Raw genomic sequence first — 12,806 nt, 5'->3', positions numbered from 1 at the left:
AGTAAGTTATATCATGTTTCAAATTTGTATGCCATGTTGTTTGTTTTTGTGCTGTTGTTTGGGAACTAACACGCGGGGACCCCATGCAATCCATCAGCCTCTCATGCAGACTTGATGGGGATATCTGTGCCCAAGTAAACTGCTTGGCTCATTAAGTTAGGTTTGAAAAGTTGTGGTCTCTTCATAAGTGTACAACCATTGTCCAGCCAGTGTGCTGGGGATGCTGCTCTTGATTTTTTTGTTTTTAATTCTTCTGAGTTAAGTTGTATGGAGGGATCAGGTTAGATAGCTGTGGACAAGTTAGGAAGACAGAGTTAGTAAACTGAGTTTGGAAAGGCAGTCTAAAAGTAAAACTACTCTCAGAGGTGTGTTAGTCACAGCACTTCAAAATTGTATAAATTTTGAGTGGGTGGCTGAAAAAATTGGGATTACTCACGTCTCTAAACCTCGTAGCAGGTATTCTGCAGGCTGTGGTTCATCCCATGTTTTTCATTCTCTTCTTTAAGTGCTCAAAGTCTTTAAGTGTTTTATCTTTCTTTCCAAATAATATGTTTTCAATCTAAATATGACTGTTCCTTTGTTCTGTTCTTCAAGTCAAGTGAGACAGTTCTCCACAGCCATGCAATAGCTAGGTAACTACTGGATTGCTGAGATACACACCTGGGATCCGTGGTTACACAGCACAAACATCAGCAACCATCAGCATTTGCATCCCTATGCTGTGATGTTGTATGGCAAGCCCTTGTTTGTGCAACGTTTTAACTGTTGTGTTGTTGCTTTTTTAATTTTATTTTTATTTATTTAACTTTACTGCTTGATATAGATTTGGGTTGTTGGGTGTCATTTGCAACAGGTGAATAATGTTACTTTTGGATGTGGTTTGAGGGGCTTGGGGGATTTCTCAATTTGAAGAGGTGGTGCATTAAAGAAACTAGTAACTTGTTACCCAAATGCTATCTGAACAGACCTTTCCTCAAAGAAAGGAGAGCTGCGGAGGTATACTGTGGTATGCTTAATTCTACAATGAACTCTGTTCTTATCTGCCCAGAAGTAATTCTACGTTTATAATTGATGCAATAATTTGAGGTTCTTAGTTGTAATGATATCTTATGGACAATTAAGAGAAACGGCCAACAGAAGAAAGCGTTTTTTAAATAGGATTTAGTTCCATTGGTGTCAATGTCCATTGTGACTTGAAGCTTTATTTGTAATAAATGCTAGCAATACAATTTTGTGCAAAGCACGAGATACCAAGTATATCCATTCATTAGTATGACAAATGATCATTTAATCTTCTGTTGTTCTGTATAGGAAAACAGACTAAATGTAGTGTGCATATTTATCTTAATGTCAGTTGCAAATCTGATTCGGCATCATACATATTGCAAGAAGTGGGCCAAAAAGGTTATTGATTCTAGAGGTTCATGCAACTCAAACACTTTTTTTTCTCTCTTTATTTTTTTGTTTTATGAATATTTAGTCAATATAATTTGAAGAGAGAGTTCTATAACAGCAACAGGCCATCTCCTTTTCTTTGTTTAAATGTTTTGCAGCTGGTTGTCTGTGGTTTACTTGCTTGAATATCTCTCTGAATGTCTGATCTTTGCATTGCAGAAACTATGAAGCACACAATAAAACACAGTCCAAGAAATATGCCAAATGCAAGTATGAATTTATGGCAAGAAACAACAGTGAGCTTTCTGTCCTGAAAGAAGAGATTGTAGAGGTAACATTTTTGCAAAAAGAAAACATGAATTTGTGATATGACTCATTTCTCTAGAGACCAGTGCTGTAAATATAATTGTGTGTTTCTTCTGTCTTTAGTATAGCTTTTGAAGCATAATTCAGTTCTATGTAAATAATTGGCTCTGGCAAACACTACATGCCAATGCATGGGGCAGAGTGAAGGACAATCCTGGAAAGCATTGGTACCCTGAAAGGTAGATAAATGTAGAAGGGAAGAAGAAACAGAAAAAAAGTGTTTAGTGAGACTACGCCTCAAGTAGCCAGAACCCAGATTTCTGCTGTCTGTCCTGCCCCAGTTTTCTCCTTACTCATAAGTGCACTCTCTTCACATTTGTATCATCTTTTTCTTGGTCTTTTAGTAGTTTCTCCTTTCGTCAGCGGCATGTAGGCTGTAGAGATACAGGCCTCTCTGTGCAAGTACTTCACTTTAATTCTGCTGTGTTGTCCTGCATGTGTCTGAGTTTATACAGGTTTATTTTACTTCCATATCCTTTCTACCATGTAGAATTAGTTACAGTGATAATCAAGGAAGCCTACAGAGGTTTCCTGGTAACATCAGCACAAAGCCTGTTAGAAGTCACAGAACCTGGCTATGATTTTGTTTGGAAATGTACTGTGTAAGTATCATCAGAAAATATATGTAATTATTTTAACAAATTATTTCAGATTCTGGATGATAGGAAGCAGTGGTGGAAGGTCCGAAATAAAAGCGGCAACACAGGCTTTGTGCCAAACAACATTCTGGACCCTCTGAGGAATTATGAAGGTGGTCTGGGATTGCCAGAACCTGTGTACACCCGCACCATCCAGGTATGGTCTGCTCAATAGCAGAGAAGTTTTTTATTGAAGTATGTAAAGAGAAAGAGATTCACAGCAAAGCTAAAATGTCTGCACAGGCTACCAGTAAGTCAGAAGGTTTATATTTCTTTTACAGGCTGAAGTTCATTTCTTTATTGCATAAAGTATAACAAGAAAATAGAGAGATAAAGCAAAATAGAGAAGTGGCAAAATAGAAATATAGCAAAGATGTGATATAGAAAAATCTTCTTCTGTAAGTTTTTTCCCTGCTTATTTACTAAGAGGTAGTAATTTCCATCCTAATGGATGCTTATGCATTTATTTTAATTGCAAATATCCTTTGTGCATTGATAGCTGTTGATGCCAAAGAAGGAGTTTGAATTATTTAAGGTAGGGTCATCTTTGTGCCTTCTAAGAGAGTGAACACTGGCTTTTCTTTTTTATTTTCTCTCTTTGCTTGTGTTTCTATCTTTGGCCTAAATGTATTTAATTACTGTGATTTCAGAATCATAAAAAGCAGATGTTTTTACTTTCAAATTCACAAAGCAGGTATTTTCAAATATTATCCCTGCGCATCATCAGCACTTTAGACTTCTGACCTAATTTTGATTTTCTTTCTTTCATGTTATGGTATGGAATTAACATTTTTCTTCTTGTTTCATATTTTCTGAAAATAATTAGAGGATAAAATATTCAAAAACTAAAGCAAAGAAAAGAAACAACACTCCCCTTGCCTACACCTCCACCCTCCAAAAGGTCTTACTTCAGTGCAATTGTCCACCATTTTCAAATGATTTTAAACTGTGCAAATAGATCTGTATTAAACAGGAATTCCAGACTTGACTCTGAGCGAGAGTTTCAGACCAAGAAGATGCCAAACTTCTGTTAAAACTTGAATTAAATTTTATTTCATGAAATATTCATTCCTTCTGTCTACAAACACCAGCTGGTGACTGAAAAACAGGAAATGCTGTGTAGCAGCCTGTATTGCGTACTCATCTAAAAGCCCCAGCTGAAGGTGCCACTGTGCCAGATGATGTGTGCGGAGCTATCTTGAAAGCTGCAACTTTTGCAGTGTTTCCAGTCTTTCCACAGATATGGAAAATCTCTTGAGAAATGGGTCCTGTGTTATTTCTGGCACAATCATGGCTGACATATCTTGAGATTGGTGGGCTTTAGTCAGAACACTTCTGAGTTTTTCCTGTCCTTATCTGTTTGCCAGTGATGTGTGAGCTCTTTCAAAACTGATCTGTCTTTTTAGCTCTGTGTGAAGTGAGCATGTATCTGGAGTGCTTTTCAAATCCCAGTTTAAAGGGCTGACTTGTTTTCTTTAAGTGCATGTTAATTCTGTGTGTTTGGAATTTGTCAGGAAATATCCAGCAGACTGAATGAGTACAGAACTGAGTAGAGCTTCTCATTCTGTATTTTTGTTGAAATGCTCTTCAGATTTTGAAGCTTTCTGTTTGAAATAATTGCATGACATGGGAAGTAGTAAAATAATCACTTTCACAAAGCATTTTCCATGAAGCCATGAAAATTAGGGACGGAGAACAACGCTGAAGATAATTTTGGCTCTTCCCTTCTGGCAGGTTGTTCCCTATGGTCTACTGTTTATTTTGGTTGTAGCTTTAGCATATTCAAATGTGAGCTTGAAGTGCTGTGAAATTATTTAAGAACATAATGAATTACACAGGATAAAGGGAGTTTTTACCACGCTTGTCAGTAATGTTGTTATCAAATTTGCGGTGATTATGATACACTTTTCAGAGTACTGTGTGTGCTCATTCATCTTTTTCTCTGTGATAGATACATGGGTCATTTGGGATCTGTTTGCGTAACCCTATTTGTTTTCATAACAGTACTATGAGACATCACTGCTATTTTAGAGAGAAACGAGGCACTGAAGGGATTAGTGCCTGGCCCAAGGTCAAACAGGAGAGCTTGCAGGCAGAGCAGTGAACAGAAGCTCTTGCTTTCAGTGCCTTCTCAAGACCCTGGACATGAGAAGGCTCTTTCCAAGTGGTGTGTTAGCTGTGGTGAGCAGCCTGCTCCACTCTGCAGCGGATGAATGACATGCACAAGGGACACAGCCTTCAAACCATTGCTGATCAAAATAGATCCCCATTATTATGAAGGATTAGGGATTCAATTGCAAGAGAACACTTTTTCTTTCTGTTATTTTCCATACTTTATACCTTTTCTCTGAGAGCTGGATGCCTGATTATCATGATTATTCTTAGAGCTGCAAAGTTTGTTTTACTCTCACTCTGTTCCCTCTGCTAGGAACTCATGAGTTCTTGTGGCAGATTAGATTCTGATTTTTCTCTTGATCCCTTTCAGGATCTAGATCCCAGATAGGATCAGTTCAGTGCTTTCACGAAAGTGCAGGTGACACCTGCAAGAACTTTGCAAGCAATATCTCAGTAATTTCATCATCTTTGTGAGGCTGTATTAATACATTGGCTTTCTTCTGATTAGAAAAAAAAATATATGTATGTATATTTATCTGGCAGTTTATCCCTAGTAAAACTATCTAATTCAGAATTTCTGTACATTTAGTAGATCATTTTGATGTGGTTTTTTTTTTTTTTTTTTTAATCTTCCACTCCTGTTAATTATATGCTCTCAGTTTCCTTTGATGTTGGTCATTTAGTCTGCCTCTTTATTTTAATGCAGTGCAGTTTACCATCCTCTACAGATGAACCTCAAGTTTTCCAAGCACTCAAACTTCTCCTTATGTACCAGTTTTTCTGGTGAACTTAATAATTAATAATAAATATTTCATTTTTGCTGTGCCTTTTATTTATTTTCAGTGCTTTTTAGAAATATGAGAAACGTAATTATGATAGGGATGTGTATCTTGCTGAGTGTGATAATTAATCTCATGACACCCTTTGTGAGGCAAGGCAGCTATTTTCTCAGTGACGTATATAGAATCCTGAGGAACAGAGAGTAAATGTTAAGCCAAATGCAGTCCTATAGTCTTATTTTAATAAACCTTACACTGTCACAGTTCTGTGGGTAGTTATCCAGGAGCCCTGATTCTTGCATGTAAACAGCAAAACTTCTCTACCTCATTTGGGACAAACGACCTCCATGTTTGTTGGCAGTCTCCCCTCAAGTCTCTTTCAAGTCTCTTTGTTTAGCAGCTAACTGAAAATATCTCTCTTGGGGAATTTGTTTTCTCTCAATCACAGTATTTGTGCTCCAAGTTAGTGTCATAGAGTCATACTCATCTTTTGCCAACTGGTATCTTTCCTGCACATCATGTTTGATAATGAAGAGATGCAGTTGCCAGGTGTTCATTTTGCCGTGGCCAAAGAGATGTCCTAATTTTTGATCATGGGCCAGTATCTTTTTTACTTTGTTCATATTAAATGCTCTTTAAAGTTGCCATCAGATCAAGGCTTTTTGATGGCTTTTAAAGGAAGGTAGCTTTCAGTCCAATTTGACATTGATCCAATCCCAAATTATGGACTGACACTTATTACACTGAAATGTACTTGAATAATTGTAAAAAGTACGTGATCCATGGTGAGAATTGCAAATCCACAGTGTGCCTTTCCATCACAGATATTTTTGTAAGAAATGGAGGCTAAGCATTGCTAATACTAATCTGATTAAGTAAATTCTGTTCACATTTCTCCTTTTTGTCTTCTAATACACATTTTGGCAGAGAAACATAAATTTCTCATAATGGGATTTCAATAGGCAGATGGTTGACTCTGCGTAATAGCTGAGTCCTCCGAAGGAAACTCAAGACTTCACTTGAAATTTGCTCTCTCAGTCCTAGATACTTCATTGTCCCTTTTGGGTGCAGGCAGTTGGTTCTTTTTTGTCTCTTAAAATGCAGCCAAAGGAAAGAAGGCACATACCCCAGAATGAGAGGTCCATAGTGTGGGTCTCAAAAAAACATCCAAACTACCACACTAATCTAAAGCTGAGCGCTCTGCACCACTCCTGGTGTCCCTGCCAACAGCAATGTGACACTAAAATGTTTATAAAGAGACTAAATAGAAAAAAAGTGCTGTGTTAACAAGAGCGCTTCCCAACAATAACACTGCTTATGGTTGTATCCAGTGACTCTTTCATGCTAAGTATTTGCCGTATCTTGAACACAGGTTTCCTGTTTTTGATATCAAGATGTGCTTGAAAACACATTGCTCCCTGTTGTTCTATTTTGTTTCGTTGTTTGTTTATTTTTTTTTTTTGCCAGTGATTGAAAACTAGGGCTGATACCGGTACATAAAAAATTTATATAAAAAAATAGATCAAATCATATTGAATCTTGATCTTTTTTACAAGATCCGGTCTGTAGCATGTTGAAAAAGAGCTTTGGAACCTCTTATTTTTTCTCCCATTGAATAAAAACATTTTCTGTCTAATAATAATAATAATAATAATAATAATACTCTAGTTCCAGCAAGCTTCTCTGATATATCCAGGTTATTAATAAGTGTGCATCACTGTTGTTCAAAATATTATAGTGGATTTCTTCCAATTTACATGAACTGTATTCCTAAAAGAAAAACAAAATGCAAGGAAGGAAGAAAAAAACACAGGATTTTTCTGATGTCTGTTAGTGAATTAGTGGATACATGTGTGTCAGCAGCAATCTTTAACTTATTTTATAAACTAGTAAATACTTTAAAGCTCAAATACATAAGCTTTTGTTACCATATCCGCTCTGATTTAATTCTTAATATTCTGTAGTTACGTATTCTGTGCATTCTTCTTTTTTTTTTTTGTTGTTGTTATTTCAAACATCTATTTCTAATTTTCTGTCTCTTTGGATAAGTGCTTTGAAAAGAGCTCATTGCTTATATAGTGTCACATACATGTATTGAGGTAACCACTACTCCATTTGTTGTCCAAAAAAACCTAACTCGTTATATGAGTTGTTCAGTGAGTAAGAAGAACTGATTATTTGCCTCAATGTACTTTTGCTTTTGAATTGCTAGTATGTATGAAATTTCAGGAGCGATGTGTGAGGCAGTTACTTTTTACCTTACTAACGATACTCTTTGATATGATTTATTCATTTTCCTCACAGCAATTGTTGGGAGAGCTTTCAGAGGTAATAGAATTACTGTTCTGATATTGAACATCAAAAAATTATTCTTTTGGAGTGTGTAGTTACCAAATTCTGTAGAGCATGCTTGTTTTGTTTGTAGTAGTGAATAGAAATGATGGGATGCATGTGTGGATGTTCTCAGAATATCCAGAATTTCATTAAAAAATGAAAAAATAGCGATGTTAAATTGATTCAAGTATATAATTATTGTGCAGTCTTCAAGAAAATGTGAAGTGTATTTCCCTGTAGTTTCATCTTTAAATTCAGAATTTGAGTGATGCTTCCAGTTTGGTTTCTATTTTCACTCCAGCATGTAGTAAGTCATTTTGATGAGACTTGTGATTGCAATACAATGTTTCAGAAGCTACATTAATAGCATCTGTTGAGAGCTGTGTGTAACGTTTTGCTATTGCTTCTTCTGGATTGAGATTGCAGTGACATGCAGCTGATGCCTTGTCTTGTAATGAATCCTCTCTACCATGACAAGGGTGATGCTTTTTCTTTGCATGTTGTTTAGGAAGGTCAAGGACACACGTGATGGTACACTGTGGGGATAACAATCTAGACATATGAATTTGTGAACAATCCACAAACTTTTCTATATATTGTATTAATATATTTTATTATCAGTGAAATTCTTAAGTTCATTAAGATAATTTTGGGTATGTTGTAGTACATCTATATCTAATAAATTATGGAATACTTACTAAATACCTATTACGGCACTGTTTCCACCATAAGACAGAATTATTAAGTACACATGATACTGCATGTTCTATTTTATATTCCACGTTTTACTTTTTTGGCATTTGACGTTTTAGAAAATGTTTTGTGTCTTTACATCAAAGTACTGGAATACAGAAAACTCAGTCATGATTCTTATTTTTATATTAATTTCTCCACAATATACTGCAGAAAATGAATACAAAATGATCCATATGAATGCCTCTAAATCACTTAAATGCTAAAAACTGAAACAAGAAAGGTTTAATGACAAATGTATTGTAGGACAGTATGTTTGTTTGCTTCAGTTGCTAACTGCTGCAATTCAAGTGAAAAAACGATCAAGAGAAGGCAAAATACATTTTTTTTCCTTAGGCTTAATGGAACCTGATTGGATAAATTTTGGACTGGTGTAACTCTGCATTGCTTAGCTATAACAATCCCAGTTCATGTTCACTACAAAGTGTCGCTCCCATGGGTTAGATGTGTACCATGCTGGGGATTCCAGTATGATGGCAGTGATTGACATATAATGAAGTTCTGCTTGTTTTCAGGGCAGTAATGTACTGTACAGTTTTTAACATATGGCTCCTACAAATATTTCCCCACTTGATCTGCCATAAACCCTCTGCCTCCGAGGAATTAGTGAATGGCATTTCAGGAAGGAGCAAGGAGCCTGGGGAATGTACTCCTCTATTTTCATACCAAAGAAAGCAGACTTCTCATAACTTAAAAATGAAGCATCAGTGCTGAGCAAACAAACTCTAATATTAAAACTTCAAGCTTTGTCAGTCCAAAACTGTAGAGAGGGGTCAGTGTTAAAACAGTGAGATGTGGAATTTGAACTGTTGGAAAGAAAAGGCTAGCATAGGTTGCTTATGACCTTCTGGGCTTGTCTGTCACTGGGATTGCTTTGGGAAAATGCACGCCTTTTCCTGCAACCATTTTAAACGCAAAGGAGAGGAATTATTCTGCAGAATTAATTTTGAGGCACCTGCCAGCTAGCTATTAACAGCAAGATAATTTGCATGCTGTTGGAACACTTCATAAAGAAGGGAAGAAAAAAAAAGCCAGCAGCCTTATTCAAAGCACTGAGGTGTTTGTGTTTAATCGCATTGTCGCGCATAGTGCTCATAGAGATAGTTGAAATGGCACAACTCAATAGGGAGGAGGAGCAGGAATCTCTTAAGCAGTGTCTGCAGTTCAGGACACAATGTGGTACCTCAAATTCAGTGGTGTTCCTAAGTTAAACCATTAGTTAGGCTTAGGAGTGACTGGATGTATTCATTTTTCACTCTTTCTAACAGAACATTTCTAAAACATATGTTTTTATACTGATAAACTCCAGCGATTCAAAAATTTTGGAAGCTCTTCAAAAGAGCCAGATAGTAAAGTTCAGAATTTTAAAACAATTTTATTTATAGAAATCGTCTGCTTGGAAGAAAGAAGCACATTTGAGATTATGCGATTGTTCTGAATTTTATGTCTGAAAGAGAAGTAAAACCATACCAGATCACATTTGGGCAAATTTTATGACTGTATCTGGCAAGGATGACATTTTGAGCAATAAATGAAATCAGGCGGTACAGAACACCCCAATATTTTCTCCAGAAGCTTTGTCTAAGTTCTTGTCCAAGCTTTGTTGTCGAACTGAGTCTCTGCATCTTTTCAGAAACAAAGGACAGACTATGTCGCTAAACAGCCTGACCCGGTTCCTGTTACTCCTTCACCGCCTCCAATACCTGCTCCGGTTCCTGCAGCTGTCCCCCTGCCTCCGAGCACCCCTGCACCCATCCCAGTTCCTGTGCCCAAAGCGCCAGCAACTGTCAGCCGCCAAAGCAGCACCTCTAGTGACAGCGGTGGTAGTGTTGCGCGAGACAGCCAGAAGCACAAACAAGTTCCTGTGGACCGTAAGTTTGTCTAAGGAGGAAAAAATGTTTCTCTCCCATCTTTGTATGTCTGTTTTGCTTAATCTTCAAATTCCCTAAGGCCTTATGTTTCAGATAAATATTTAAGAAATGCTTAGATATAAACCCATATTTACAAGACACATGTTCTATGCATAGACAGTTCTTTATACAGTCGTGAAAGTAAGTACGAGCAAAAACAGCCTTGCACCTGTGCCAGTCCTGGAGTAGTATGTTCTCACATTCTCTTCTGTTGTGACTATCTAGGATCTTCACTCGGTTTTCAACGCTGCAAATGCTCATGCTGTTATTCGGGGTAATGTACTCTGCCTGCCTGAGTTCACTATTGCATTCTGATAAAATTACTTTTGAAATCAGTTGGGCTCTTTCTACACTTCTCTCCACGATTGTCTAGGGCGTTTACACCTTTCTGAAATACAAATCCAAGGCTTCCAAGGAGGCTTACAGTGGCTGACACATAGAAAACACATTTTAGTGGTAGTGTAGGAAACTTGTCTTTATAGCCAGGACCCTTGGTCAAAGTAAGAGCAGCTCGCAGGCCACTAAGCAAATTTATGTGTCCTTGTCTTAGGAGAATTAGAAGATATAATCCGTAGCTCTGTTGATGATAACCTGCAGCCAAGCAGTGTGTAGTAGTCATGAAATGTTCTGCTTAAGGTTTGCTTGTAATTATAAACCATGGCTGCTGCTGAGGTTCCCACTCTGAGTCAACTGAAAAGTGGTTAGGTTGACAGAATTTCCCTAATCAACAATATCTGTCTTCAGTATACTTGAAGTAATGAAATCACCTAGCTCAAAATAACAGAAACTTATTGGCAAGCACTTGCTACAACTTCTAAAACAGGAGTTCTTAAAATAATGAGGTTTTTGCTTTTCATGAGTTGACAGCTTTTCCAATCCCCTTCCTTATCAGAAGATCTGATTTCCACCTGAGATGAAAACTGAAACCAAGAGTAGTCCTTTCTGCAGAGGGTCCCTTTCCCTGCGCTCCCAGCAGATGGGAAGCATCCCTGCTTGCATACACTCAGCCTGCTGTGGCATTGCCTGGTGGTACACCAGCTCTCTCTTAGACTCTGAACTCAGGAAGACTCAGATTCTTTTCAGCTTTCTCACATGACAGTCTAGCTGGTAATTAAAAGAGCCTCTTGGGAGGAACACACCTCACTGCTGCTTCACAGACAAACTAGGGCCAGCCTCTGCCTTTGGTTTGCCTCCTAAATGAAAACACAAACCTGAGGAATTTTGTACAAAAGATATGGAGTTTGACAGTGAACTTCCCCCCAAATAATTGATCTTGTTAGCTCCATTTGAGATGCTCTTCACATGCTGCAGCAGATGTGCATTTCCTTAAATCCATGATGACTCTCCCTGTCTGCTACAGATAATAAATTTGAAGGTCACTCTGGCTTTAGGCATGGGCTGTGAAGGGTTGCTGTAGACCAAGTGCTTGCAAGGCATCATCTGTTGCCCCTTAGGTTCCACTCAAGCCAAAGCCTTTGCTTGATGTCTGTTACATCACCAGGGGTTTAAACTCAAGCCCACTGGACGTCAGGTGTCTAGATCCCAGAAAATTCCTGCCCCTGCAACAGTTGTGGACAGCCCTTCCCAATCAGTTGCAGGGAATGTGCACTGTAGCAGCCACCTCTACTGAGTGCATTTTGTTTGTTTGTGATAATGCATCTAACAATAGCAAGAATTTGTTATCTAACAGCTAAATATTTGTCTTCTGATACAGTCCTGGTAGAGATAAAACCTAAGTCTTCCAAAATCCGTGTAAATAGAGACACAATAGCAATTTTCTTGCACTCTTCCTGTCTGGGAGAGTAACTGGTGCATACTACAATAACATTGTCCAAAGTCTTTATTTGTATATCACTGAGCATGTCATTTTGGCTTCCAATTCATACTTTGGAAAACAAAAATACAGATAGGGTCTGCATGCTTCAGATATTTTGCTGGAGATACTTTGTCCACTTTCAGGTTGGGGCCTAGGGCTATTTTATAAAAGAAGAAAATAGTTAAAATGTGGATTTTTCTTTTGTAATCTAACTTGTGATTAGAAAAAAAACAAAACCACATTGTTTTTATTCATGTGACTGGCAAGAGGGATGAGTCCCTGGAGGATTCTTGTGAAAATATACAATGAAATGAGAGATTGAAACATTTTTGCATTCTTATTGTTTTTCCATGTAGTGCTATATCATTTTCCCCTGTTGCCATCAAGTGTAACGGGAAGAAAGGAAAACTTTTGCCATCCGAATGCATCAGAAAAGTTAATGTAGTTACTCTTTGTGCAGCAAAAATGTTAATGTAGTCATTGTGAATCAAACTGAGAATGTGGAATAGTAACAACTGAAAATATCTTGTTAAGGAAATGGAGATTTTTCTAGATCATTTAAAAGTTGACGTCAGGTCTTTCTGTAGTAAAACCAGAGTTAATGTATGATGAGATTGTGTAAAATCAGTACATTCTCTGTCTCTGAAGATGCTTACACTATTTCAGATTCTACCTATTTTTGTGAAAATTTCCTTAGATC

At 37.4% G+C, this 12,806-nt stretch overlaps 1 protein-coding gene across 3 annotated transcripts in view; it reads left to right on the top strand.

Annotated features, from left to right (window-relative positions):
• Positions 1 to 12,806, top strand: part of EPS8 (epidermal growth factor receptor pathway substrate 8) — a 132,688-nt gene that overhangs the window by 112,035 nt on the left and 7,847 nt on the right. For all 3 annotated transcript variants that reach the window (XM_042890136.1, XM_042890137.1, XM_042890135.1), the window contains exons 16-18: positions 1,615 to 1,726; positions 2,413 to 2,556; positions 10,014 to 10,251. In XM_042890136.1, coding sequence (XP_042746070.1) covers positions 1,615 to 1,726; positions 2,413 to 2,556; positions 10,014 to 10,251 — 494 coding nt within the window. The remainder of the gene's footprint in view (positions 1 to 1,614; positions 1,727 to 2,412; positions 2,557 to 10,013; positions 10,252 to 12,806) is intronic.

The sequence above is a fragment of the Lagopus leucura genome, unplaced genomic scaffold (genome assembly GCF_019238085.1).
Source record: "Lagopus leucura isolate 7727_CA_CO unplaced genomic scaffold, USGS_WTPT01 Super-Scaffold_100159, whole genome shotgun sequence".
Classification (NCBI taxonomy): domain Eukaryota; kingdom Metazoa; phylum Chordata; class Aves; order Galliformes; family Phasianidae; genus Lagopus; species Lagopus leucura.
The sequence above is the reverse complement of the archived record's forward strand: the minus strand, read 5'-3'. Positions and strand labels throughout refer to the sequence as shown.